Genomic DNA, 27,732 nt, shown 5'->3' with positions numbered 1-27,732 from the left:
AAGAAGAAGAATCTCAATTGTGTTGAAATTTACTAAACAAAAACGTAGTGTACATTTTTGCAAATGCTTATTACTTTTAGTTAAGTTATGCATCATAAGATTAAGATAAGAAAAAACTTGGTTATACAAGGATTTGTCCATCGAAACTGATATAAATTGCTTAGTTGGTTGGTTAACCGGACTTCCATCAGCCTTTTAGAACACAGACACACACTACAAGAAAGATTGGGTTTTACGTCGGCAGATATCGACGTAAAATATTCAAGAAAGATTGGGTTTTACGTCGGCAGATATCGACGTAAAATGATATTTTACGTCGAATTAACGACGAAAAAAAAATCATCGTAAAACGATCGTCGTAAAACCAAAATCGTCGTAAAATCGTCGTAAATTTACCAACCCGGGAAAATCATCGTAATATCGTCGGAAACTATTCGTCGTAAACGCGACGTAAAGTTTCCAACGAAAGAAGTCCATCATAAGAACAACGTAAAATCGATGTAAAATTACATCGATTTAACAACGATTAGGAGACGAACAATTTCAATTAAGAGAAATTAATTTTTTAATTGTCGATGTTAATTCGTCGTAAAGTTTCGACGTAAATCCGACGTAAACATATTCGACGTAAATTCGTCATTAATAATTCGACGTTAGATCGACGTAAATTTACGACGAATTTACGTCAATTTATAAATTCATATTCGACGTAAATTCGTCGTTAATAATTCGACGTTAGATCGACGTAAATTTACGAGGAATTTACGTCGATTTATAAATTAATTATTTAATTCGATTTTAATTTAATTAATGAATTTTTAAAATAATTAAAAAATTAAAAATAGAAAAAAACAATTTAAATTGAAATTTAAATTCGAAAATAATTTATAAATAAAAGAAAAAATTTAATACAAATTGTTTTTTACAAAAAAACCTAATCTACAATGTGATTTCGTAATCGTCGAGGTTGAGATCGACGTCACGAGGAGGCTCTCCGTCTTGGCCGCCCGTCGCTGCTGGACCGTCGTTTCCCGTCTGCACTACTGGAGCCGAAGACTGACCATGCGTCTGCTGGTCCGATGGTCCAGTACCGGAAGCACCGGTCTCAAAAACCCTTCGTGCTCGCTGTTGCCTCGCTCGGATTGCGGTGGCCAACTGCGGAACCGCTTCCGCAACGATGTCGAAGAGATCGTGTATCTCGGTGAGCTCCTGCTTCTGGGCCACTTGCTCATGTCTGAGAGTGGTGATCTCAGCATTGGCCGTAGCAAGTTCCTGGCGAAGATGACTCGGATCCTCCTGCGTGCGAAATCCGGAAGCCGAGGCGGCAGGACAGTCTCTAATAGAGCCCATCCCTAAGGTTCGGCCCTTCTTCTTCGGAGCAACCTACAAATGGAAAATGAAAACGTTAATTATTTATTAAGTAATAAATATAATAAATTTTTAAAAAATTGAATAGATCATACCTCTTCGAAAATCTGGTCTTGCTCAGCGACGGTCAACGGTACTTGGATAGTACCGTCAGGTGTGGCCTGGGTCTCCCGCTCGGCGATCCGCTGCATAGCGGCATTGTAGATCTCCTCAGACCGAGCGTCGACAAAGCTCCCGTCCCTCTTCCGGTGAGTGGTCTCGAAGAGCTTCGTCATTGGAGGTAGTTCTCCTCCGTTCTCCTCGGCCTACCAATTAATAAACATTAGTCAAAAATATTTAATAAATTATAGCAATAATTAAAATTAAAATAATAATAAAATAATTTATATTTAATTACTTGCCATCATGAGACGTCTTCCCGCAAAAGATATTTGACCAGAAGTGTGCGGGGTCACTAACTTCTGACCACTCACCGGATCGACCTGGTTTCGGACGGCCGAACACTTAGCCGCAGTGGTTTGGGCATGCGGGTCCAGCCAATACGCCTTCAACCCGTTCCAACAGGAAGTGGACATGGAGCTCGGCTTTGCGTCGTCTCCATCGGTCTCCCACTTCCGCTTCCAATCGGAAACGGTGTTGACTAGGCGTTTCTGCGCCTTCAGCCGGAAAGCTTCGCGGACCGTCTCGTTGATCCCGATGTCCCAGTTCCACCGTTGCTGCAAAAGAAAACAAAAAATTAGATAAACAATATAAAAGTAAGATTAATTAAATTTAAAACAATTTAAAATGATATAAATAAGATTTTAAAAACATTACCGCGAAGCACTTGTACCAGGTGTCGAACGTCTCTTGCGACACCTTGCTCCAATTGTAGTGCAGCTCCACGAAATGACTCCTAATTGTGTCGGAAACTCTCCGACCGACACAATTATCCAAATCAAACCTATGAAAACAAAAAAAAACATAGCCACGTGTGAAATACATAGCTGCAGTAGTTATCTTCGAAATAGGACCTAGGAGCAACTCATGAAACCATACTGCATATGTCATGTCATCATGCTCGACTTGACCTTTTAACCACAATGCATAATGTTGGTCTTTCCGCTTGTTAATTTCATCTTCTGAAACACCGTCAATGCATTCTCGGACTTGACTGACGAAAGTGCTGAAATTTTAAAACATTGTTAAGGACATTTCGTCTGTTCAATCAAATTTTAATCATGCATGGTTATAATTATGTACCTCTCGTAAGGTGCCAATTCCTCGCAACTCAGAAGTATATATGTATGTGCGCTGTGGTAGTCTTGTTCGTTTGACCAACAAGTTTCTTTTAGTTTCCCACTTAGACGTCCAATTGGTGAGAATATATCAGGCACACCTTCTACTGCGTAACTTTGTCCTACACCCCCATCGTCGTAACGTCTTGGAGCCCGTTTGCGTGTACGAACCTTTGGAGCAAAGTAATAAGACGTGAAATGAGAAGTCTCTTCTGTCAGACTTCCCGCCACGATAGACCCTTCAACTTTTGCTAAGTTTTTGGCCTTACCCTTCAAATGCTTCATAAATCGTTCAAACGGATACATCCACCTAAACTGAACGGGTCCTCCCAACTCTGCTTCATGAGGGAGGTGTATAGGTAAATGTTCCATAACATCGAAGAAAGCAGGTGGGAATATTTTCTCTAAATTGCACAACAATATTAGAATATTTGTAGACAGTTATGCAACTACATCTTCTGATAATGTCCTTGTACTTAGATCACAGAAGAAAGCTCCAATGCCTCCTAGTGCCTCATGGACATGTCCCGGTAGGAGTTCAGCAAACGCAAAAGAAAGTAACCGTTGCATAAACACATGACAATCATGACTTTTCATCCCTGAAAACTTTTGTCCTTTATCCACAGATTTAGCCAGATTAGATACATATCCATCAGGAAATTTCACGGCTGATGATACCCAATTAAACAATGCTGTTTTTTGTTCAGCACCCAACCGAAATACAGGAACAGGTGCTTTCCCATTACTCACCATATGCAACTCAATTCTGTTACATATATCGGGTAAGTCCATCCGTGATATAACGCTGTCTTTGGTTCTTCCTTGGACGTTCAAAACAGTATGCATGATGTTATCGAAAAAATTCTTCTCAATGTGCATAACATCAAGATTATGTCTGAGCAAATGATCTTTCCAGTAAGGCAGATCCCAAAATATACTTTTCTTGTGCCAATTATGATGAACCCCATATCCTTCAGGCATATTCGCAGGAGTGTGCCAATTTTCTCCTCGGGGGACCGTTTCAAGTCCACCCCAATGATCTATTTGCGCTTCAAGCTCTTCTCCAGTTAGGTATGCCTACCAGACATACCAGATGGACTAAACCCGTCAGTGCAAAGACCAAGATAAACATTTCGCTTAGACCTAGAAAAGTCTGGATGTACGGTGTTAAAATGTTTCCAAGATTTCCCGTCAGACGGGTGAGTCAGTTTGCCATCTGTTTGTGAATGTTCCGCATGCCATCTCATCGACGCAGCTGTCCGTTCAGATTGATATAGTCTTTTTAACCTATCAGTGATAGGAAGATACCACATTCGTTGGTAAGGAATCTTCTTACGCCCAGCAATTTGCGGTCTATATCTTGGCTTTTGGCAGAAACGACATTCTTCAAGCTTCTCATCATCTCTCCAAAAAAGCATACAATTATCAACACAAACATCAATCATCTCAGAAGGCAATCCAAGACTAAAAACCAGTTTCTGAATTTCATAATACGTTTCAGCAGCCAAATTATCATCTGGCAAATACTCTTTAATAAGATCTGCCCAATCGTTCATGCAAACTTCAGATAGATTGTGATCAGTTTTTATTGTCATCATCAGAGCTGCCAATGATAATTTTGATAAACCTTCCCTACATCCCTCGTACAGAGGCTGTTTTGCTGCGTTTAACATATCATAAAAGCGTTTCGCATCTGCATTGGGCTCCTCAACAGTATCAGCATGTGTTTCATGAAATGCATCAGTAACCATTTCATGCATCCTATCATGATCTTCACCCTGAACTTGACTACTTTGATAATCATTGGACGCTTCAAAATCCACATGTTCTTGATGATTACTACTACTCCGTGCAGCCATCTGACCACTACTTTGACCATATCCCTCTCCATGCTGATACCAAATAAAGTATTGGGGCATGAACCCTCTATTCAATAAATGCTGCCAGACAGTGTCAATAGGAATATGTTTCCTATTTTTGCATTTCACACAAGGACAATACATTTTGCCGCTTTCAATTACAGTTTGCATAAGGCCGGCTTGGTACATGAATATTTCCAATCCGTTTTTGAAGTCTTCAGTCAACGACCCATCACCATTTTTGGGCGTATACATCCACTTTCGTAGATCGTATATAGACATTTCAAAAACAAATATTTGACTTTTTGTTTCTGAAATTTGATATAAATTTCAACTACTAAAAATTTTACTTAAACATTCAAAGACTCAAAAATTTGTGTCTTTATATGTTTTTTTGGGTTGATGAAATAATGAGAGAAGAAAGGGTATATATAGAATTTTTTGTTTGGTTACCAACATATTACCATTGCATATTTACATCAAATTTACGTCGAAATAAAACTTACATCACATTTACATTGATTTTATGTCAATTACAAGATAGAGGACAATTAGTCGTATTATCGATGTAAATATTACGACAACATTACGACGAATTAAAATCCGTTCTTCATTCGTCGTAATATCGTCGTAACATCACGACAATTTTACGAGGGTCATTTTTTACGTCGAATTTACGACGAAATTTTTGATCGTCGTAAATACGTCGTAAATTTACGACGACTAAAAATCGTCGTAACTAATTCGACGGAAAAACCTCTCATTCTTGTAGTAACATAGTTCATAGCCTTTGTGTTGAAGATCTATTATATATATAGTAAAAGTCAAAGTGGTAGTGTGTTATTAATTATATAGAAGAACGATGATATATTAACCGATATCAGAATGCCTCTAGTTTTGTCAACAATTTCTTTTTTTTTCCAACTTTTGTCAACAATGCTAAACTAAACAATTCTAGAGAGAGAGACGATCAAAGTAAAAAAGGAAATAGTATTAATTATGAACTAAAAAGGAAATAATATTAATTATAAAAAAAAAGGAAATACAATACTATAAACTACAAATCCGGGACCAAAATTAGGGTTTTTCTTTGAGAGAGAAAGAGGAACAAGAGGCGGAGGGTTTTAGAGGAACAAGAGACTTGGTTGCAATGATGAACACTCCCACAGCACAATCATCAAACAAGTAATCTCTCTTCCTATTCATCCCTGTTTTTACCAAAAAAAAATTACTAATCTTAGTGATAAATCGATAGAAAAATTAAAAAAAAACATAGATTTAGGCGTTTGATAAATCGATTTATATGAATTAGTCGATTTATGTTTCGATTAATATCTAACTAAAAACTATATATAGTGCACGATTTTATGTTAACAAACAAATTAATAATTGGAATTAAAAAAAACACCGATTAGTAATATGATTCTAATGAGTAGTATAACTTGTACAAAATCATTCAATATATGACCCTTTTTTTAATCTTCCTTCATTAGTTGCAGTTCATAGTGCTTCCGTGCCACGGACAAGGGATCCGTGGAAGTTGATGTTCATTGAGGAAATTGAGAAAACAAAGACACTTTCGGGTAAATGTGTTAAAATCAAAGCACGTATTGACTCTCTCAAGGAGGAGAAGAGCAATATCAAGGATCTCGACTTTCCTCTATGCAAACAATTCTTGGATCATGGTAATTAATTTAGTTTTTATATGTGGATAATCATTAATATCGATATATTAGTTATCTTTCAACCTATAAATGCAAATTAACTTTTTTTTTTTTTGGTTGTTGTTGTTTGGAAATATTACAGCTATAGAGGCTCTTGATGTGGAACATGATAAAGTTTCAGCGGAAATAACGGACATAATGAATCGAACTGGAATAACCGATGTAAGAGAATTACCGGAAGAGATGATAAAAATGTTTCAGAATCCAAGTCTTGCCCCAACTAGCCGTGCGCTACGAGCACCACCACGAGCACCACCGGGACTGAGTCAACTACATCAACAAATACTTCTGCAACAAGAGTACATTGCGCGACCTCGAAAATTACAGAGAGCAGGTCCTCTTTAACTTGAATTATTATTAATGCTGCTACAACATTTTGTTACCAATTCTCCGGGTAACGTACGTTGTAGTTTGTGGTCGTCTTTGAAGATTTCTTTATGAATACTTATTGGATGATACTCGATTGTGATCAGACTCATGAAAGTATTGGTTTTGCTGATGGTGAAAAACACTTTTGTGCTTTTGATATACTGTATATATATATATATATATATTTTTTTTGATTCAGTTTATTCCAATAGAAAATGAACCTTTTTGGTTTTCCATCTTGTTTGTGATTCGAAACTCAGCATTTTCACCAGTCAGCAAAAATATTTAAATTACTTTTCTTATTTTGAGTTTGCTTAAAGTTAATAATAAAAAGTTTAGGGTTAACAATCAAGTTCGAAATAAAGGACCAACTGGTGGTGCATGGTGGTGGTCTAATGATATTGATAGTGTTTGTAGTGACGTTCAAGGTTACTACTACAACTTTATTTCGAATGGATAATTTATGCTTTAAAATGTGGTGTTATATATCAATGGCGTGGCTTACCGCGGGTACGTACTAAAAGAAAAAATCTTGAACCAAAGATGTTTGCAAATAATTTTAGGTTTCGAAAGCAAGATCGTATAAGGTATACTCATAAAGGGAAATTATTAACTGAATTCGGATGATAAAATAGTAAACTAAGACAATCTACTAGGATACATGTTATAGGATGTAGGACTTCCATCCTAAATAATGCATAAGAAAAGGGAAATTGGTGAAAGATGAATTAATGAGAAGAAGATGATCACATAGAGAACAAAGAATCGTGATGATTAAGGAAGAAGAAGAAGAAGAAGTAGAGTCAACAAGAGAAAGCAAATCACCGAAGAAGGTGCATGTGCCGTGACTTTATTCACAAAGGAATTAGAAAAAGACCATTTGACTATAAGTATAATTAAAGACCATAATGGGTTTCGTTGGTTTATCCGTAGATTAGGTTTAGAACATATTTAGTATACGTATGTATGTCAGTATGTAATGTGTGGATGAAAAAAGAGAGCAGAGTGTTTCAAGAAAATTCTCAAAAACTTACATAGTAGAGCAATAGACATAAACATAGTTGAATAATGTAAATGCTTTGTGTATATTGATAATTCTCTTAAAAAGAATATAGAAGTGTTTTTTTTTTTTTTTTTGCAAATTTTGAGAGGTCTATAATTGAAAAGTTTTTCTTTCATAATGAATTAACAGAAATCTTATATATCTCAATTTATGTAAGAAATGCGTTTTTAGAGAGATATAATAAAAAATATTAAGAGAAATAGTAAAAATACACAGTCAAAACTGGACGCTTGTTTCCCTCGTTAAAAATCCATATTTTGCGCGAAAAAACGAAGGCTTGAAAACTTTTTCCATGTTTTGAGATTATTGAGAGAGTGAGAAAAAAACTAGCGAAGAAGAAATCAAACCAAAAGAAAAAAATCAGAAACAACATCAAAAACTACTCAGTATTAATATTGTTTCTTTTTTTCTTTGTTCAACCAGTATTAACGTTGTTAGATAGAAAATTTTAATTTTTTAAAAAAACTTAAATACCCAAAAAAATATATATATAGTTTAAGAGATTTTTGCAGAGTGATCGAGGAAGATGGCGCAGATGCAGCGAGAAGAGGTAGAATCCGTCACAAAGGAGACGACGGAGAAGAAATTACTACACGGAGGAGGCGGCGGCGGATCTCAGGTATCGTCAGCGTTCAAATTCAACGCTCAGGCGCCGGAATTCGTACCGCGATCGCATACTACCACCGCACCAACACCGCAGGTTTCTCCGATCTCCGGTTACTTCTACCCTTGCTTCCATTACAACGGCGGTTGCATAGGAGGATGCGGCGGCGGAGTTTGCGGCGGAGGAGGAGGAACCGGCGTCGGTTCTCAGTCTTCCGATTGGATCTTCGTCGGAGGAGGAGATCCTTCTCAGCACCAACACCTTCACGATCCAGCGGCTGCGTTTTACATTTCGAATCCGGCGGTTCAGTTTCCGGCGAATCAGAACTCCTCTTCTTCGTCGAAGAATTTGCTCTCCGACGATCTCCGCCTCAAAATCGTCAAACAGGTTTTTAACATTTTTCTATTAAAAAAAAAACATTACGTCATGAGATCAGATTTACAATGATCATATGCAACAAACTAACCAAATTTATTTTGTTGATTGTGTGTTATTGACGGAATTGCAAATAACGATATACTGTAAGATTATTTTTCCGGTTAACTATGCAATTCTCTTGTACCGATAAACCAACTCTGGTTTAGCCTTTCAATTCCAATTCAGCAAATCAGATTCATCAATTTCTTGACTCGCAAGAAACCGATCATTGCTTTCAAATTATATAGGTTGAGTACCAGTTCACGGACATGAGTCTATTAGCCAATGAGTCCATTTCAAAGCACATAAGCAAAGACCCTGAAGGTTATGGTAAGTACATTCTTGTAATTTTTCTGAAAAATCTTGTTGAAGATGATTTTGCATTCATATGTCTGTCTCTGTTTAAACGCAGTGCCCATATCTTATATCGCTTCGACGAAGAAGATCAAGGCTTTGACGAGTAACCACCATCTAGTTACATTGGCTCTACGCTCCTCCTCAAAGCTCGTAAGCCTCTTTCTTTATTCTCTAGCTACCACCAAATTAACATAAGATATTCTAAGTAATACTGAGATTAAATTTTGATCAAAATAAGGTTGTGAGTGAAGACAGCAAGAAAGTTAAGCGTAAAATTCCTTTTACTGACAGAGACAGAGAGGAATTGCAGGTAATTTTAATGAGATTACATGAAAGCCTTCATTATATTTATAATCAACTATATATCAATGATATTTTCTTGTTTCTGTCTATATTGTTCTGTAGGCCCGGACTGTTGTTGCAGAGAATTTGCCAGATGATCACTCTTACCAAAACCTTGAGAAGATCTTTGGAGTTATTGGAAAGTAAGAAGGGCTTTAAACTCTGCTTCATACTTTCACTTAAAACATATATGGCTTCTTTGTATTAGCTAACAAACAACATGTATGGATTTGCTTCAGTGTCAAGGCGATCCGTATCTGTCATCCTCCAGAGTCCACCTCCTCTCGTCCAAAAGGAGATTTCTTGATGAGCAACAAAGTAAGTACCATGATCTGTTTCTAATCATTTCCACTGTTCTTGAGCTTTTTCATGGACTTAACATTCTTCTTGTTCTATAATCCCAAGATTCACGCCCTTATCGAGTACGACAACACTGTTATAGCGGATAAAGCTGTGAGTGAATCGTTACATTTCAGTCTCTTATCCAAAGTTCTTGTGTCTATTAGTTTCTGATATATAGCAAATGTGATCAAACCAGGTGGAGAAGCTGAACGATGAAAGAAACTGGAGGAAAGGACTTCGTGTGAGGTTGCTTCTTAGATGCTCGGTAAACCACTTAATTACACACTTTTATGTTTATCAACGCCCATTTCTCTCACAACTCAAAAACTCTCTGAGATTAAATGGCCATAATTCGTGTTTAACAAACAGCCCAAATCAGTCCTCAAAAACAGAAGAAACTTCGATGGCATCCTCATCGATGATGAAATCCCTTCCTATGAATCAGGAGAAGACTCCCCACGTCTCCATTTAACCGAACAGCAGCTTGATAACGACGTTAGTGTAGCTCAATTCCTTCACACTAAATCTTTCCATATATATACATTTTAAGAAGAAAAAGCATTTCTTGTTATGCACGTTAGGGTGATGACAACACTGTTAGTGGACTTTGGGGAAAAGGGAGAGGAAAAGGACGAGGGAGATCTCCAAGAAGCTATGCGGTAGGTGGAGGAGCAGGAGGACGTAGCTTCGGGATTGGACTCGGACTCAGCCTCGGTTCTATGTCACCGAGCCTAGGCCCACACGAGTCTTCGTCTCCAAAAACAGCAACGAAGGGACCAAGAATGCCTGATGGAACCAGAGGCTTCACCATGGGACGTGGCAAACCTTCAATCTCACTCTCACCTAACAATCTCTGAATAATTCCCTTTCAACGAGACTACAATTTATTATATAATAGAGATAAAAGCTATAGAGTTAACCAAATAATACATGTGGGTTGGTTTTTTAAGATATGGGTTCACAGAAGCAAGGACATGATGGAGGAAGTCGCTAGCTATAATGTATGAACTACAAAGGCATGGCCAAGATTTGTGAGGTTTTTTTCTTTTATATAATCTTCTTTCACATTTTTTTTTTATTCTCTAATTTGGGTGATTTCTTTTGTATGTTTTGATATATTGATTTTTGTGAGGTTAATTGAATAATGAAGGGTTTATAGCATTTTTTGATTTAGTTGACTAGTTGAATAATTGATTATGTGACTCGAAGATTTGGTAGTAGAAAACTAATCATTTTTGCAATTCTTTGTTTTTTAATCATTTTGAAATTCTTTGTTTTTAATAAAATATATATGAAAAAATGAATGATCAAAATAATGAACTAAATCAAACAGGAATTACCAGTAACCAACTTCTTAATATATAATAGATTAAATACTAAATGGGAGGATCAAAATAAACATAAGTAATTTCTACGATCTTGTAAAATATTCGAGAGCGATCATCAAATCAAGAGTTAGTGAGAATAAACTAGAGATGTGGACCAGTTATTTTTCTTGAAGATGCTGAAATCTATTAAACTTATTGAAAATTAATATACATCCTGTCCAGATACAATGAAGTTGTTGGGTTACAGATATCAACATGTTTCAAGAACAAGCAGATACGTAGTAACGTACATACAATCAATTGATATACATTACTAACGTAATCCTGATTTTGAGAGCGAAATAATTATCTGACTATAGTTAATTAGTAATAGTCTAATAGATTCTAATTTGGCTTCTTTCCCTGACCATTTGGTTTCTACTAGAGAATATAGATTAAACATTAATATAACTACATATATGCATTTCCATGCATGGACTATGATTCATGGTTGATAAATAATTTTCAGTAAAATCTTTACAAAATTACAAACTTATTACCACCAACCACATGTTCCAATTGTATTATTATTACAATGGACCACTTTTTGTTTCAATGCAAAGAAAAAACCAAGTATAAAACACACACGTCGGTGGTTACATAAACAAAACAAACGCATGCATGTACTTATGGTAATTTTGCTTGGAATGTTGTTGTTTACGAGTTTCGAATTCCATTTTGGGTTTGTTTCTTAAAAAATACAATACAACACCTTAGGTATATATATATATTCTCAAATGACACAATGTGCAAAGTAGAAAAATATGCTATATAATATGTAATTCTACGAAAATGTATATTTTGTTTGAAAAACAAATATCTTGGGTTAATGAATTAGATAATTTGTTGTCATAAAAAGTAGAAATCATATTTACAAATCTCTTTATGGCATCTTAATTTGTTGTATACATAACTAGATTCAGAAACCGTTTTTATTTCTTATCATTTCTGTAAGATTTTTTCATAAATTGAGATCTTCGCCATATTCACCAATTTAGGTAAAACTTTGATTGGCTTGATATTCCTCTAAAACATATCAAAATACAAAAGACAAAAACTATAGGCCCCCCCAAAAAAGACAAAAATAAAAGAGATAAATAAACTCAAAGTAAAACAAGAAACGTATATTGCTTAGAGAAATAACAAAACTTATGTGTAAAATAAATAAAAAATAAAAAAAGACAAAAGTAGAAAGACGTGGCAAAAAGCAACTAATTTCCACCAATCCACATCTACCTTCATCAGATCAAACCAATTTAACACCCGCAGATTCTGCCATGTGGCCTCTCTCTCCTCTACAGCTCACTTCCTCTCTCTCTAAAACCAGAGCAGCTTGCTTCAATGTCATTTGCTGTGATTCTCATAAAGTCCAGTGTCCCAAATCTTCTTCTTCTTCTTCTGTCTTTTTGAATATTTTTTCTTTCAATTTCCGTTTAACCGGAGAAGACTATGGGAGGCTGTACCTCCAAACCCTCCGACTCCGTCAAACCTAATCCCTACGCACCCCGAGACGCGTTTCCCCAAAATGACGATTCTACCCCTGCCCATCCCGGGAAATCACCGGTTCGCACCTCAACCGCCGTAAAGGCGTCTCCTTTCTTCCCCTTCTACACTCCAAGCCCCGCCCGGCACCGCCGTAACAAGAGCCGCGACGGCGGAGGCAGTGGAAGAGGAGGAGGAGAGAGCAAGAGCGTTACCAGCACTCCGCTCCGTCAGCTCGCGCGTGCTTTCCACCCTCCTTCTCCGGCCAAACACATACGGGATGTTCTGCGGCGGAGGAAGGGGAAGAAGGAGGCTACTTTGCCGGCGGCGAGGCATCAGCAGACGGAGGAGGAGGAGGAGAGAGAGGAAGTAGGGCTTGACAAGAGATTTGGCTTCTCCAAGGAGTTTCAGAGTAGGATGGAATTAGGGGAAGAGATTGGGAGAGGGCATTTTGGGTACACTTGCTCTGCTAAGTTCAAGAAAGGAGAGCTCAAGGATCATGAGGTTGCTGTTAAAGTCATCCCTAAATCTAAGGTTAATTCTACAGCTAAATACTTTCTTAATTGGGCTCTCAAGTTTTCATCTTTAGTTTTTTTTTTTGCTTCAGTTGGCTTCTTGATTATTGGTGAGAGAGCAATGCTTCATTGTATTGTAGTGATAGGTAAATTCGAGAAATAACATATTTGCAGGTTTCTTGTTCGTTGTCTGATTTTTGTTATTAGTAGATGTTACCCTGTTTCACGGTAATAATAGCTTATGGCTGCAAGTAGAATAGACTTAGAAGAAGAAAGCATTCATAGGTTCTCTTGATGTTTCTTTTCTTCTCTATGAACTTAGTGTCTTCTTTCTTCTGAGCCATCTTGTTGGAAAATAAAAGGCGTGTGGAGTTTTATGCTTGGAAATTAATAGAGAAACAAGTAGTATGTATGAATTCGGATGAGGTTGAAATTTTCATCCATGTTTGTCAAAAGGCCAAGATTTTAATGGTAATGGGTGTATGTCTTGCTGACTTTTCTGTGGAAAAAACAATCTACACGTTTTAAATTGGTCAATAAATTGGAAGCATAGACATTTTGTGCTTATGTCATTTAGCAAATGAAATTTCTATGGTCGTTATGCAATTTTGTATCATGCAATCAAGTGTTAGCTTAATCCAAAATAGACTGTTGCTCATTAGTTTTAGTTTGGCAGATGACAACTGCAATATCTATTGAGGATGTGAGAAGAGAAGTAAAAATCCTGCGGGCTTTATCTGGACATAACAATCTGGTACGGTTCTATGATGCGTTCGAGGACAATGCCAACGTCTACATCGTTATGGAGTAAGGACACCTCGCTCTCACGCTACATATAATGTTTGAATCAATGAGAATCTTATTAGACTTTTCATGAAAAGAATATACTAGAGGAGCTATCAGATTCTTATTTTCTTGGCAGGGCTTACTTCAAAAATGTTCCAGCTGTGAATAAACAATTACTTTGCTCGAACTTTCAGGTTATGCGGAGGTGGTGAACTCCTTGACAGAATACTAGCGAGGTCTGGTATTAGAGAAAGAGAATCATTGCTATGAAAGTTTTTTACTTATTCTTCTTGGAGATGTTCTATTGCGTGTCTAACTATTTCATATTCTCTTTCAGGGGAGGGAAATACTCTGAAGATGATGCAAAAGCAGTGCTTATACAGATCCTTAACGTCGTAGCTTTCTGTCATCTCCAAGGAGTTGTTCATCGAGATCTAAAACCAGAGGTGAACCACAGTTTCCTTTGTCTTTCCCTTCAAAATCTGAAAGAAAGATCTTCTCTTAGTTTGAAACGTCCCCTAATTTAACACCAATCTCAAATTTGAAACGCTTTAATGTACCAGAACTTCTTGTACACTTCCAAGGAGGAGAATTCTCAGTTGAAAGTCATAGATTTTGGTTTATCGGACTTTGTTAGACCAGACGAAAGACTAAATGATATTGTGGGAAGTGCATATTATGTAGCCCCTGAAGTTCTACACAGATCTTATACCACGGAAGCGGACGTTTGGAGCATAGGAGTAATAGCATACATTCTCCTATGTGGAAGCCGTCCTTTTTGGGCAAGAACTGAATCAGGAATCTTCAGGGCAGTTCTTAAAGCTGATCCGAGTTTCGATGAACCTCCTTGGCCTTCATTATCCTTCGAGGCAAAAGATTTTGTTAAGCGGCTATTGTACAAAGACCCTCGAAAAAGAATGACAGCCTCTCAAGCTTTGAGTCAGTAACTCTTATATCTCCACAATCTTTCTTTGATTTATTCTCTATTTTATTTCATGACACACTTATCAGTTTTACTTGTACAATTTTCAGTGCATCCTTGGATCGCGGGTCATAAGAACATGAATATCCCATTTGATATTCTGATCTTCAGGCAGATCAAAGCCTACTTGAAATCTTCGTCTTTGCGCAGAGCTGCTTTGATGGTACAATTTTCTTGTAACCTGTTTTAATGTCCAAAAGAACATTAAAGAATGTGAATAAATGATTGATTTTTTGCTCCACATTTTATTGTTGATCCTAACTCTTATATTCTCTCCAGGCTCTGTCCAAGACATTAACTACAGATGAACTTCTTTATCTGAAAGCGCAGTTTGCAATCTTAGGACCCAACAAAAATGGCCTCATCACTTTGGATAACATCAGATCGGTATGTGCCTTGTCTCTCCTCTGTCTCGCTCTCTCACTCAGTGGTAGAAAATAAACAGCTCAAAGCTAGGTTCAATCTGTTTTGGACAGGCACTTGCTACAAACGCAACAGAGGCAATGAAGGAATCACGGATACCAGACTTTCTTGCATTGGTATTGTCCCGTTTCTGGTCTCGGCCTTTTGCTTAGTCTTAACTAAAATACAGTAAAACTAAAATACAGTAAAAGGTTGGTTAACAAAGTTAGTGTTGGGAAATGACAGTTGAGTGGACTTCAATACAAAGGGATGGATTTTGAAGAGTTTTGTGCAGCTTCCATTAGTGTTCATCAGCATGAGTCTCTTGATTGTTGGGAGCAGAGCGTTCGCCATGCTTATGAGCTCTTTGAGATGAATGGAAACAGAGTTATCGTCATTGAAGAACTCGCTTCCGTAAGTTTTTCCTTCTTCACTTGGGACTTTCTTTTTTCACAGAATTTTTCAGCATTTTTCAGTATCTAAAGGGAACACGAATGTCTTGTAGGAACTTGGTGTTGGATCATCGATCCCGGTCCATACCATTCTACATGACTGGATAAGGCACACTGATGGGAAACTGAGCTTCTTAGGTTTTGTCAAACTGTTGCACGGTGTATCTACTCGACAACCTTTAGCGAGAACACGGTGAAGAAGAAGGTAAATTCCGTGTTATGACGGATTCAAAGAGAGGAAAAAAACATACAACAGCGAATGGATGTCAAGAAGGTTACTGATTCTTGGATAGGAATTGTTTTCAAAGACCCATCCCAAATGTTTATAGTGTTAAAAAGGAATGCAAATTCCCTACAAAGAGAGAGTATCAAAAAAATTTCGGACAGGCCTCGCAAGTTGTAATAAGTTGATGATATTCCAAAGTGATTTTTTTCATTTGAGCGTCTCCACCTGCTTCTTACATGATAACAAATCGAGACAGGAACAGCAACAACAACCACAATGTCTCTACCTAGTGGAGAGTCTCTGATGCAAATCATCAGCCAAAGCTTGCCTTAAGCTCTCCCCGTAATAGTAGTTATGCCTCTCACCCTCCAAAACTCTTGCAGGTGATCCAGCTTCATCTGGATCTTTCCAAATCTCCGGCTCAGGTTCTCTAGCAATCTGACATAGATTATGCAACACACAACAAGCCACAATAGTCTGAGGAGCATGGTTCACTCCAACATTCAAACTCTGAAGAATCTTCCATCGAGCCTTGAGCAATCCAATAGCTTCCACCACCACTGACCTTCCTTTCATCAGCATTCCATCGAACAGATTCTCCGGCGGCGAACCTGAGCCGTTCGGTGAAAACGGTGTCATCAAAAAGGAAAGAAGAGGGTAACACCAGTCTCCTACAATGTATGGTCTCACATGGTGACCTCTAACATTAATCACTTTCTCCCACACAATGTCTCCTGAAGTAAGCCTTTTGTAGAGAAGACTGTCTCTGAAATGAGAAGAGTCATCTTCTCCGCCTGGAGCTTTCACGCACACGTCCCAAAAGATCTTCTTGTGATCAGCGACGACCTGGAGCAAAACGGCGTCGTATCCGTACTTGCTACTGTAAATGTTTCTAGGGTTTAGCTTCGTACGGCGTCTGAGCTTCACGGGAGTGCTGTCAATTGCGCCGCAGATGTTTGGGAGAGAAGTGAGCTCTTCGAATCCCTGAGTCGTCTCGATCAATCGGCGTTTTCCGACGGGGATCTTGATGAATTCCGGGTAGAGCTTGGTGGCTAGGAGGCGAGTGACCATGTTCGTGATCTTCGAGATGAGGTAAGGATCGAGGGAGTAGCGAGAAGCTAGGGTTTTGGCTGAGCAACCATGCGCGAGACGAGAGAGAACCATTGCGACGGCGTAATCGGCCGGGAGGGAGAGATTGGAGGCGGTGATGAAAGGCTGGAGCTTGTCGACGACGGTGGTGAAGACAGGGTACGAGAGTCCGTACAAGGAGCGCCAGCGAGCGTCGCGGAGAGGCGCGTCGAGAGCCCAGATGTGGTCGTTGGCTAGGGCACGGAAAGCGGTGACGGAGTAATCGCCGTCGGGAAGTGGCGGCGGAGGAGAAGGAGAGGCGGAGGATGAGGAGTCTCCGGAGTTGGTTGAAGAGGAGGATCTGGTGACGGCGAGGAACGAGAGGAGGGAAGCGAGGGTGAAGAAGAGCAAAGGCGCGGCGGAGGAAGAGGAGAGGAGAGAGGAAGGCGTGGTGGAAGACGGTGAAGATGTGGAGGTTGAAGAGGAGAAGATAGTGCTTGTGGGATCTAAAGAGTTTTGGAGATGTAGAAGATGCGAGAGCATCGCCATGAAAGCTTCTTCCATCTTCAGTCTCTTTCTTTCTCTGAGCCGAAGAAGAAACTTCTATGTGGAAAGTACAGAAGAAAGCGAAAGAGGAAGGCTTTTAGTTAAGTTTTTAAAAATTTGATTTTTTTTTTTTTAAAGAGTAAAATTTGGAGCTTTATCTGGAGCTGTTGTACAAAGGTAAAGTTGTAACTTTTAAGCGGAAATGATCCCAACAAGCACAACCATTATATTAGTCTGAGACCACACAAACCAGTAACCAAAATTTTTTGAATCTCCAAACAACGACAAGTCTATCAAAATCAAATCCATCTAACAAAATTCTCCTCACTGGACTACAAGTTTAGTTTTGACTGATGTGTGAATCAGAGAGGCTTGAACCACCATGTTGATCATGATCACTTGAGTCTCTTCAAGTCTCGGCAGGATAGGCGTTGGAGTCGTGGTGGTTAGCATATCCTCCATTGTTGTAACCTTGTCCTCGTGAGTATCCTCCATTCCACTGCTGTCCTGAGTCTCCTCTCCACTGCCACAAGTAGACAACAACACATTAACAAAATTGAAGAGAGACCTCTATTGGATTATATCAAACATACATGAAACAAGAACTTGATGACCTCAAAAGTAAACAGAGGAATGTGAGGGACTTGTAAAAAGAAGTTCTTGTTTCATGTATAACACATGAGAACAAATCAATATCAAGATTTGAGCATGTTCAAGGAATTGACAAGTTGGGCATGGAGTTCATGTGTTATATATTCCCCACTTGCATAGTCAAAAGAGAAAAACGAAGGAAGGTGATATACTCCACCACCAGCTATTGCCTATTGCCAACCACTAACTTTACTTTTTTATATACAAGTACGTTTTTAATAACAAGAGCAAAGGCTTAGAAAAAACCATTGTTAATCAAGTTTGACCCTATCAAAATACTTAATTTAGTCTTTACTGGTAGACTGCATCTAACTCCAAAGTCAAAAGTTCACCTGCTTGTTCGGGCTTCGTCCCCATGAGAGTCTGACAGTGTTCTTGCCGATGACTGTCCCGTTCAAACTCTGGATGGCATCATCAGCACTCTTCCTGTCAAAACCAAGGCAAGCCGCTTTGAAAATTAACCCACTTTAGCAATAAAGCACCTACACGGTCTTACGATTGACAAGCCCACACTTCTAGGTAAAGACCGCACCTGTTAGCAAATTGGACAAATCCACATCCTTTGCCTACTGGAATCTTCACTGACACAACCTCGCCAAACTGGGAAAAAGGTTGTCTGAGGTCTTCATCAGTAACATCAGGGTCAAGGCCGCCAACGAATATCTGCAGTAGAGGAATTAGAGAGAATGAGCACCGAGACAATACATAGCTTAAATTATGCTAGCAGGGGAATGGCTATGACAACTCACTGTTGAGTTGTTTGATTCGCCATCAGTCTGCGAGCCATGAGCCATGGAACCATTTGCTCCATGTCCACCAGCCAGTATCAGAGCTATTCCGATGAAAACATTAAAAAAACATACTTCAAAAAAGCTTTGTTGAGCGCATCAAGACTTATTAAGCTGTTAACTTTAAAGTCCTACGGATAAAAACTAGCTCCCCTCTCGCTATACGCTAGTAAACTCAATAGAAAGAATCAGAATAAAACTAGTTTGCGGTCACTAACCACTAACCAGGCAGAAAAACACTCAGAGAAGTATGAGAAGAAACCAAAGAAGAAAGGAAATATCAGTATCCAAATTGCAAGAGGATTATAGGTGAAGAAGATATGTCACCTTGTGAAGAATGTTGTTGCTGATTAGCAACCGCTCTTTTGGGGGTTGCAATACCTACACGCATTTGCCTGTTTGAACAGAAAGCTCCATTCATTTCTATCAAAGCCCTTGATCTCTCGTTTTCATCACCGAACCTAACAAAACCGTAACCTTTGGACCGGCCGGTGTTGGAATCGATCACAACTTTCGCGCTCTTGACAGATGGATATTTCTCAACGAACAACTCTTGCAACAAAGTGTCAGTCACATCCGGAGACAAATCTCCAACAAATATCGATAGCTCTGGACCATTTTCTACTGCTCTCTTTTCACCAGTACTAAAAGACGCCCAGTTTAGACGGAAAGGCTGCTCCGAGTTTGGCATCACTGAGCCACTATAGTTCTGAAGAACTTCTTCAGCTGCAGCACGTGAAAGAAACTCAACAAACCCATACCCTTCTGACTGACAAGTTAGCTTGTTACGAATAACTTTCACAGAAGAAACCTGCGCATCAGAAAACAATAATCCACAAGAAACAACTCAGAACAAGAACAAAGAGAAACTGGAGAAGAATATCCAAGTATGCTAAATGAAACCTTATCCATGAGAAGACAGCTAATTCAAGTATGATCTCTTTACATGCTTCACGTTTCTATTTTTTTCTCCTTACCAGAAAAGTTCATATAAACGTGGCAAGGTACTACAGTATATTTTGCCAAACGAAATCTGTCCTTTTCAGGTCAATGCTGTTTTCCATTTACCCTATTTGTTTCCACGAAAATTCGATAATCATTGGATCTGATCCAATTAAGCAGGTTCAATAACAAAAAAAATTCAAAAGAAACTTGCCAAAAAAAGTCCTTCGCTTGAAAACAGATCAAACACACAAGAAATTCAAGAACATGTCCAAGATCTGCAAACAGCTCCCTTTTCACCGAAACTTTCACGTAAAACCATTCCTTGACAAGAATCAAATTCGAAACGCAAATCCGAACAGAGGAAGATTCAGAAAAGTCTTGATATGTATATACCTCGCCGGTGTGAGAAAAGCAGGAATGGAGATAAGTCTCGTCCATCCAATGAAGAAGATCACCGACCCAGAGAGTCTTCACATCTTCTCCAGATCCACGCTCGTGTGGCTTCTGCTGCTGGTTGTGGTAGTTTTGCTGATAAGACGCGTATTGGAGCTGCTGAGGATGATGATAGTGACCTTGATTGTAAGGAACGTATTGGTGAGGATACATCATCATCTGTTGCTGCTGCATCATCATCATCGCCGCCGCCGGCGGATACTGCATAGCCGCCGCCGCCGCCATCCACTGTTGCTGCTGCTGCGGCTGCCACTGCTGGTGCTGAGGCGGAGGGGTCGTTTGATGAATCGGCGCCGTGGCTCCGGAACTTGCCAACGCCGAATCTGTGCCGTTGGTCGTCTGCATCTTAGCAATTGTTTTGTAAAATTTAAAAATCCGATCCGATCTGATTCTCCGGGGATTGGAAATAGAAAGAAAAAAATAGATTCAAATCTTTGAGTGTTCTTCTTCTTCTCACTATCTGCTTCCAAAGAAGTGGAAGTAAAGAGAGAGAGAGCTCGTTGAGCTCAAGTGATGGCGGAAAGAGGAAGAGAGAGAGGAGAGAAGTGGTCTTAAAGGGAGGCGGAGAGAGAGAGAGAATGTGGATTTTGGGGGTTTAAGGCTGAATCTATGGGTCTTTGGGAAGTGGCCGAAACGTGGGGCCCATTTTCTTACCGAAGCTGTGTGTGTTTTGAGATCGACGGCTCTGATTCCACCGCACTTAAGCAACTTACATTTATTTCTCCTTAGGGTTTTATATAATTAACTGATTAATAATAATCAAACTCACGAGGATTGGGTAAGAAAAAAAGCCATATTTACGTATTAACTGTTACTCTAGAAAACCTGTGTTTGCTTTTTGCTTTTTTTTTTGTCGATAGGAATTTGCTTTACAGTGAAACAAAAACAGAACGAGGCAAATAAATTAAGAAATAAATAGCTCGTGTACACACACACACAAACAAACAAAATCCCTGTACAGTCTTTTTGTTCTTTCGAAAATGGCAAGAACTTTCTTATATGGGCCCAATAGAGATATATAGACAGACTCATAACTAGTTTAAATCAGATGCCTTGGTTGGGCCAGATTTTCCATTTTTCAGGTCCCGCGGGAATTGGATTTGGGGGTTTAAAATCATGTCCAACGCAAGGTTTATAAGAGTTCAAACATGGGGTTTATAACATTTTTTGGATTTTATTTAATCAGAGAGGCCCACTTAAGTGTTGAACCCGTTTGGAAAGGTTCTAATATAAGAGTTTACAGAACCCATTTTTGGAGAGGTTCAAGAGCCACGTGGCATCATCGGATTGGTTAAAGGAATTTTTTTTTGGAGAAAACCTTTTTGGATCGTCTTTTTCCTCGACGACATCGGACCAAATTTCCTTCTTCTGCATCGTCTCTTCCATTTATTCCTAAGTGTCAGCTTTGCGTCGAGCCTATAGATCTCCGACTTCAAGACCTCGTCCAGATTCCAACCGCCGGTAAACACTACCAAGCTCTGTCCTGCGAGTTGAGTTTCGATCTCCGTCGTGTTCTTTTTGCCCTGGTAGAACGGCATGATGTTGCTAGAGCCGACGCTGATCTCCGTAGTAGCATCTACCTACCTCGATCTGGTACCGATCCGTCGATTAGGGTTTCAGATCGTGAAATTGAGGTCGATTGCGGTTGCCTGCCTCCCATGTGTTCGATCAAATGCCTCTGAAGAAAGTTTTTGTTTGTGTAAATGGTTTGAACCCCATTACGAGTTCAGGGTTGGAAACATAAAACATGTAACTTTTCAGCTTACAAAAAAATATTTAGAAAAAATTGATTAGAACATCATTGGGAGGTTCAGGATTGAACATGCTCTAAGGCTGAATCTATGGTCCTCGATGACACTTTCTTCAAAAATTGACAAAACAAAAAAAAAAAAACCAATCAAATGAGAAACTATGTATATCGGTCTACATTCTATATATGTTCTTTTTCTGATTTGGAGTTATAGAAACTATAAAAGACTAATCAAACATGATTTAAAGGACCCAAATGTTTTAAAAGACCAACATTCAATATCAATACATATTTTATACAGCGATTACAATTTACAACTGCAAACAATCAATCAACTTTACAATAAGTTATCAAACTCAAAACATAGCACGATCTTTATACAAATTATCCCTTAGTAATAGTAATCACCCGTTTTAAGATCCCATCATCATGTGATAGTGAGAACTTAGAGCAAACACTAGCTTTGTTATATAAGCTTCAAGTTCTCTGTATAGTCTACAAAGGTGTACGCTTTACGATTCACAAACCTTTGAAGATTAATTCCTTGAATTTCAACTCTTGCAATTGTGTTCTTCTCAGGATCATAGAAAAACACGTAGAAAGGATCGTTTGGTGAGTAGGGAGACAACAAAAATTCCCCTGAACTAGTCATTCCAGCAAAATATACATCAACCTTCTGAATTACATTCCTCCACATAGAAGGAATTTGATAAATCTTCATCAACCAAATATGTTTCTCAGGATCCACTAGAATCCACAACTTAAGAAATCCAAAACTCCCATCAACCATTTCATCATAATCAATCCCTCTTTTAGACTCAAGTGCACCTAATTTACCCTTGTAGTTTATAAGAGTCGAATAATGCCCTATTTTCAACTCCTCAGGTTTGTTAACAAAGCTAAACGTCTCTAACCTAACATCAAAGCAAACGATCATAGAAACCTCTGAATGTGTATCGGTCGCAGCTGGATAATACAAAACACCACTAATGCATATCCCATCATTGTATAAAAGATAATACGGTGAGCAACATTCGATCTTTCTCCATAATAGTTGTTGTCTTGTCTCTAATGTTAGAACATGATGATCCTCGTACAGATTGCGTGTTCCACAAGCTGGCCAGCTCACGCCCAACACCTTGAACTTTTTGTCGATGGGATCATACCCAAAATAGCGTTTCTCGTCGATTCTATCAAGTTCCAATAATGGTAAGATAATGGACTCTCCGGTACTAGGATTACAAATCACCGGAACAGTATACCTCCATCCCCGATCTTGAGTGCATATCTGTCCATTCACAGAGCGACAAATCCCAGAGGAAACATGGTGGGAGAATTTCGTATGATGATCTGCATTGGCTACAAGAGATGAGTTCTTGTCCGGTTTTTGGGGCTGAGATGACGAGAAGAAGAACAAGCTCTCGTCCTCGATGAAAGTGAACAAGAGCCGTGGACGAGACAAAGACCTTCTTAAGAACAACTTGGTGAAATCTGGACCATGGAGTATGGACTTCCAGGTCTTAGATACGCAACGAGACCTCGCAATTGATTTAGATGGAGTTCTTGAGAATATGTCGATTAGGATATCATGTGGGATCGTATGATCTCGTGAACTCCAAGATTGTGTGTCGTGTCGGGAGATTGTTAAATCCAAGACCTGCTGCTTCAGATTTTCCATGGCGACTTTTTCTAGTATGCCAGGATGATCTTACGCTTCACCCACGATCCATCATTTGCATCTATCGTCGACTTTGTAATAGTTTAGCATAATGAAAATTTCTTTATAAAGAAACTATGTCATTTAAAAAAAAAAAAAAGTCGCGTGACTTGTATAATTGCAAAATAGTACCTTGTTAGAAATATCCATGCATGAATACATATGGAGCTAAGCCCTTCATTTGAGATATTGTTGGGGCGTTGGGTTTAAGCCACCAGATCATAAAAAGTCTAAAACTATGCTCTTGAGTACTCTTAATTAATTTATTTATTTTTCGTTTTAGATTACATTTTGTTATAATACTGGGTTTATTTTAGAAAGAAAAAGTCATTTTTTGTTGATATAAGAAAGAAAAAGTCCGTTATAATCTCAAAAGACATATTTCCATGTATGATGTATCCGCGAAAAATTCTACGAACGCATCTTTATTAAACAAGAGTTATACGAACATATAAGTATAATAATTACTAAACCTAATAAATTAGGCGACTAGGCCTTATATATAAAAATATATCTTCTTGACTTATTGTCGAGCTCGCAATCTCCGAACAATTCCGGACAAACTCATAGCAACATGTATGCGAATATATTGCGATAATGGACATTACTGAATATGTGACATTCTTGACAAGGTGTTGCATCCAAAAATATCGGCTATATATATCCATTAGTTGGATAATAATCGCAATATTATACCTGGCCACGGATCTTTACCGCAACATGTCATCATACCTTGACCATTGGATTATCAGGTTGTGCTCTATCCGGCAACGGGCCTTGATTCGAGGATAGAAACATCTGCAGTTAAAGCGTTGAATCTTCAATGGAACGTTTATGTAACAAGAATGAATTGGAGAATGATCAGTGGATCCATCTTTGGATTCTTGCGATACAAGAAACTAACAAAATCGCAAGTCTGACCAATCATTGGCCAAATAACTAATGATATGGGATTCTAATCTAATCACATTGGCATTCGCCGATCACATCATACGGTTGCAATGTGTCAATTTTGCTAAAATTTGTGCGACATTCATCTTTATGTTTTTGTATCTTCTTCGTCTTCGTCAGATCTAATCGTCATTGATATACATGTACGACGTCTCCACACCATTGCTTGTCGTTGTCATCGGGAAACGACAAATAAATGTCCCAACGTAACGAAAAGAGAAACCCTAAACCTCTCTTTTCTTCACGGCGTACTTATCATGATCTTAATTCAAAAAGAGAGGACATTAATACTTCAAATCTCACACATTCTACAACAAACCAAAATTAGGAAAGTTAACGCTAATACGATTTTTTGTTCGGGAGGATCCTAAGACTGTATCATTGTAATGCGATAGAAAAACAGGATATATAAAGATAAAAAAAAAATTATATGAAGTATGATAGACCTTATAATAAAAATCTCTGAATCAACTTAGATGTCTCTAAAAGTTAGCCAATGATATATTACCGTAGTCGATCTCCGCAATCTCCATCAATCTATGTAAACTCCTAACAATCAATATTAGTTCAGATAGTCTAGCTCTAAGCTAACACATGTTATATTGATTTTGTCGTGGCTTCAAATAGAGCAAATTTTTAAAGTATAGTAAAAGTCACAATTAATTTATATCTAGATAGAAGAAAAACATTACTAAAACAATCTATAACAATATATTATCGCAAATTGAATAATATAGTTTTCCCCTCGGGAAAGGGTAATGTTTTTATTTTTTTTTCTTCTTTTTTTGTTGCCAACTGGTAGAGTTAAGGTATCACAAGTATGCGTGGAGTGAGAAGCGTATGGCAATGTTAGACCATCTCTAATGGTGAGAGATCCATAAGGGTTCTTATTTTGTTTTTAATATATTTTGTGTTACTTACACATATATGTATATTTGTGAGAGATTTTTAGTTTTTGAACGTTCAATGGTAAGTTTTTTAAACAGAATTTTCTTAAGAAAAAAAATTAATTTTTTAAATTATAAAAATATTATAAAGTTAATTTAATTTATTAAATGTTCTGAAATTTATTTTTTTAAATATTCTGAAATTTTTTTTCTTTCTTTCTAGCAATAATACCAGAATAAGAGAGATAGATAAATGGAAAAAAAAAATTCATCCAATCAGACCTTGCCATGTCATAGTCTCTCATGGGTCTCTCAGTTCCTCTCATGAGAATCGGTTCTTATCAATTAGGCTATTTAATCTTTTTTTTTTAATACCAAATTAACATGAGAAACAGACTCCATTGAAGATGGTCTTAGATCTTTTGTTTTTACTTTTTTTTTTTTTAATGAGGTATCAAATCAGGTGTAGAACACAACAATGTTCGACAAACGACATTTATTTCCACAATCCCAACACTCATTTCACTTTTTTAACCTATTCATCCTCTTCACTACACGTCTACAAAAGTCTACACCTATTTGTTTTGTTTTTACCAACATACAACACAAAAATGTTTTTTAATAAATATATACACATATACAAACACAAATGTATAGTGATATTGTAACATCCCGACTTTTGGTTAACCAAATATCGGATGTTACCAGTTCCTAATTCCGGTTTTATTAAATTAAACCATCTCTATTTCCTTTTCTATTTATTTCTTTTTTATTTGGGCTTTTCCTAATTTTTTTCTAAGAGCCCATTAAGCCCAGCCCATCTATTTAACCTCTATATAAATACCTAATTAAATCCCTAAAACTCTCATTAAGCTCCTAATAAACCCTAGCCACCTTTTTTTTCTTCTCTCTTTCTCTCCTCTCTGCGCCGAGCTGCTCCCTTCCTCTCTCTCTCTGCGTTTTCTTCTTCTTCTTTCTCTCGCTTGGCCGTGTCTCTCTCCCTCCTAGCCGCGGCCGCCGCGATCCTCCAAGCCTCTCTCGCTGCCGAAGCTCCCTTGCCCAGCTGTGATGTCTGCGCCGCCTCCTTCTCCTTTGGGTGAGATGGGAGTTGATTCTGATGGATCTCCTCTTAGATCTCCTTCTCCTTTGCCTCCTCCTCCTCCTGTTTCTCAGCCTTCTAAGCCAAGGTGAGGGCTCTGTGGCTTCATCCTCTCTTACATATGCATGGTTGTCTTTTAAGTGACCTTTTCTTAGATCAGGCTTAGATCTGCTTGTTAGGGTTGTTAGAATTGTTTAGGACCTGGATCTATGTTGCCTGTTTGTTGATGATTGTTGGTTGCTGGTGGAATGAGATAATTAACCTGAACTTGGATCTAAACTTATTGGACTTTAAAATATTGATTGTGTGATGTTAACCTGATTATTGTTCCTTTTTGTTACAATTGGTATCACCGAACGTGCATCTTAATTTAGCTCCGTTCTAAAGTGGTCGCGCCCGTTTTTGTTTTCAAAGAGAAAATTGTTTGCGAAAACATTTTTTTATTAAAATCTTTTTAAAATGTTTTCAAACCTAGAACAATCAATAACTTATGGACGCTGATCTTATAGTTTTCTCTATCCTCTTTCTTGTTTGTTGAGCCGTCCAAAAGGACCGCTGGGTACAGCTTTCTGGTGAGACCGCTATGAGCAGCCGTCGAGTGACCTTTAGTGTCATAGCCTGTCTCGGTGATTGCTGTGGATCAGTCTGTGTGACTGGCAGAGTAATCCTGACTAATGGGTATGGTAATAGGCCAGCCATTGGATGGGATTATTCTGGTTGCTTTCCGGGAGAGGCATGGGGGCCCATGTGGCAGTCCACTACTGCCGCGTCCAAGGACCCGTTTCTTGTGTAGTTGTTTGTAGGGTTACCCTTGAATGCTGTGTGATTGATTGCTAGGAATGAGTTGTCTATATATATAAGTAAATATATCTATATATGTGTTGCTTGGGCTTGCTTTAGGATTGGATCTCTTAAAACCAATTTATGCTAGTTTGATGATGTT

At 38.3% G+C, this 27,732-nt stretch overlaps 5 protein-coding genes across 5 annotated transcripts; 2 read left to right on the top strand and 3 right to left on the bottom strand.

Moving 5' to 3' along the window:
- Positions 1-8,186: 8,186 nt before the first annotated feature.
- On the top strand, positions 8,187-10,743 carry LOC18023152 (la-related protein 6C). The gene is made up of 10 exons (XM_006406474.2): positions 8,187-8,651; positions 8,930-9,011; positions 9,094-9,188; positions 9,277-9,348; positions 9,444-9,523; positions 9,620-9,698; positions 9,786-9,833; positions 9,919-9,987; positions 10,092-10,217; positions 10,304-10,743. The coding sequence occupies exons 1-10, from the start codon at positions 8,187-8,189 to the stop codon at positions 10,577-10,579; spliced, it is 1,392 nt and encodes a 463-aa protein (XP_006406537.1). The 3' UTR covers positions 10,580-10,743.
- A 1,495-nt stretch (positions 10,744-12,238) lies between these two features.
- LOC18023151 (CDPK-related kinase 2) lies at positions 12,239-16,142 on the top strand. Its single transcript, XM_006406473.2, has 10 exons — positions 12,239-13,105; positions 13,763-13,893; positions 14,067-14,108; positions 14,210-14,318; positions 14,436-14,811; positions 14,905-15,017; positions 15,134-15,241; positions 15,331-15,393; positions 15,503-15,670; positions 15,762-16,142. Exons 1-10 carry the CDS (start codon positions 12,539-12,541, stop codon positions 15,903-15,905), a joined length of 1,821 nt encoding a protein of 606 aa, XP_006406536.1. The 5' UTR covers positions 12,239-12,538; the 3' UTR covers positions 15,906-16,142.
- LOC112089011 (protein ALP1-like) lies at positions 16,142-17,699 on the bottom strand. Its single transcript, XM_024159838.1, has one exon. It carries the CDS (start codon positions 17,564-17,566, stop codon positions 16,217-16,219), a length of 1,350 nt encoding a protein of 449 aa, XP_024015606.1. The 5' UTR covers positions 17,567-17,699; the 3' UTR covers positions 16,142-16,216.
- Positions 17,700-17,751: 52 nt separating this feature from the next.
- Positions 17,752-20,964, bottom strand: LOC18023150 (polyadenylate-binding protein RBP47B). Its single transcript, XM_006406472.2, has 6 exons — positions 20,326-20,964; positions 19,315-19,798; positions 18,949-19,031; positions 18,732-18,862; positions 18,532-18,625; positions 17,752-18,071 (listed from the first exon to the last, which is right to left on the bottom strand). Exons 1-6 carry the CDS (start codon positions 20,728-20,730, stop codon positions 17,958-17,960), a joined length of 1,311 nt encoding a protein of 436 aa, XP_006406535.1. The 5' UTR covers positions 20,731-20,964; the 3' UTR covers positions 17,752-17,957.
- Positions 20,965-22,601: 1,637 nt separating this feature from the next.
- Positions 22,602-23,813, bottom strand: LOC18023149 (F-box protein DOR). Its single transcript, XM_006406470.1, has one exon. The coding sequence runs from the start codon at positions 23,811-23,813 to the stop codon at positions 22,602-22,604; it is 1,212 nt and encodes a 403-aa protein (XP_006406533.1).
- Positions 23,814-27,732: the final 3,919 nt, after the last annotated feature.

Source organism: Eutrema salsugineum, unplaced genomic scaffold (genome assembly GCF_000478725.1).
Source record: "Eutrema salsugineum unplaced genomic scaffold, Eutsalg1_0 scaffold_13, whole genome shotgun sequence".
Lineage (NCBI taxonomy): Eukaryota > Viridiplantae > Streptophyta > Magnoliopsida > Brassicales > Brassicaceae > Eutrema > Eutrema salsugineum.
This window is presented reverse-complemented; position numbering and strand designations above follow the sequence as displayed.

Bases quoted from the DNA above. Each gene is read 5' to 3' on its own strand.
- LOC18023151 (XM_006406473.2), top strand. From the start codon at position 12,539: ATGGGAGGCTGTACCTCCAAACCCTCCGACTCCGTCAAACCTAATCCC. The intron at 13,106-13,762 runs GTTAATTCTACA...TTAGTTTGGCAG, and splicing joins AAGTCATCCCTAAATCTAAG to ATGACAACTGCAATATCTAT. The intron at 14,109-14,209 runs GTCTGGTATTAG...ATTCTCTTTCAG, and splicing joins CTTGACAGAATACTAGCGAG to GGGAGGGAAATACTCTGAAG.
- LOC18023150 (XM_006406472.2), bottom strand. From the start codon at position 20,730: ATGCAGACGACCAACGGCACAGATTCGGCGTTGGCAAGTTCCGGAGCC. The intron at 19,799-20,325 runs GTATATACATAT...TCTGATGCGCAG, and splicing joins GCTTTTCTCACACCGGCGAG to GTTTCTTCTGTGAAAGTTAT. The intron at 18,626-18,731 runs GTGCGGTCTTTA...TGGTTTTGACAG, and splicing joins TTTGTCCAATTTGCTAACAG to GAAGAGTGCTGATGATGCCA.
- LOC18023149 (XM_006406470.1), bottom strand. From the start codon at position 23,813: ATGGAAAATCTGAAGCAGCAGGTCTTGGATTTAACAATCTCCCGACAC.
- LOC18023152 (XM_006406474.2), top strand. From the start codon at position 8,187: ATGGCGCAGATGCAGCGAGAAGAGGTAGAATCCGTCACAAAGGAGACG. The intron at 8,652-8,929 runs GTTTTTAACATT...CAAATTATATAG, and splicing joins GCCTCAAAATCGTCAAACAG to GTTGAGTACCAGTTCACGGA. The intron at 9,699-9,785 runs GTAAGTACCATG...TATAATCCCAAG, and splicing joins ATTTCTTGATGAGCAACAAA to ATTCACGCCCTTATCGAGTA.
- LOC112089011 (XM_024159838.1), bottom strand. From the start codon at position 17,566: ATGGAAGAAGCTTTCATGGCGATGCTCTCGCATCTTCTACATCTCCAA.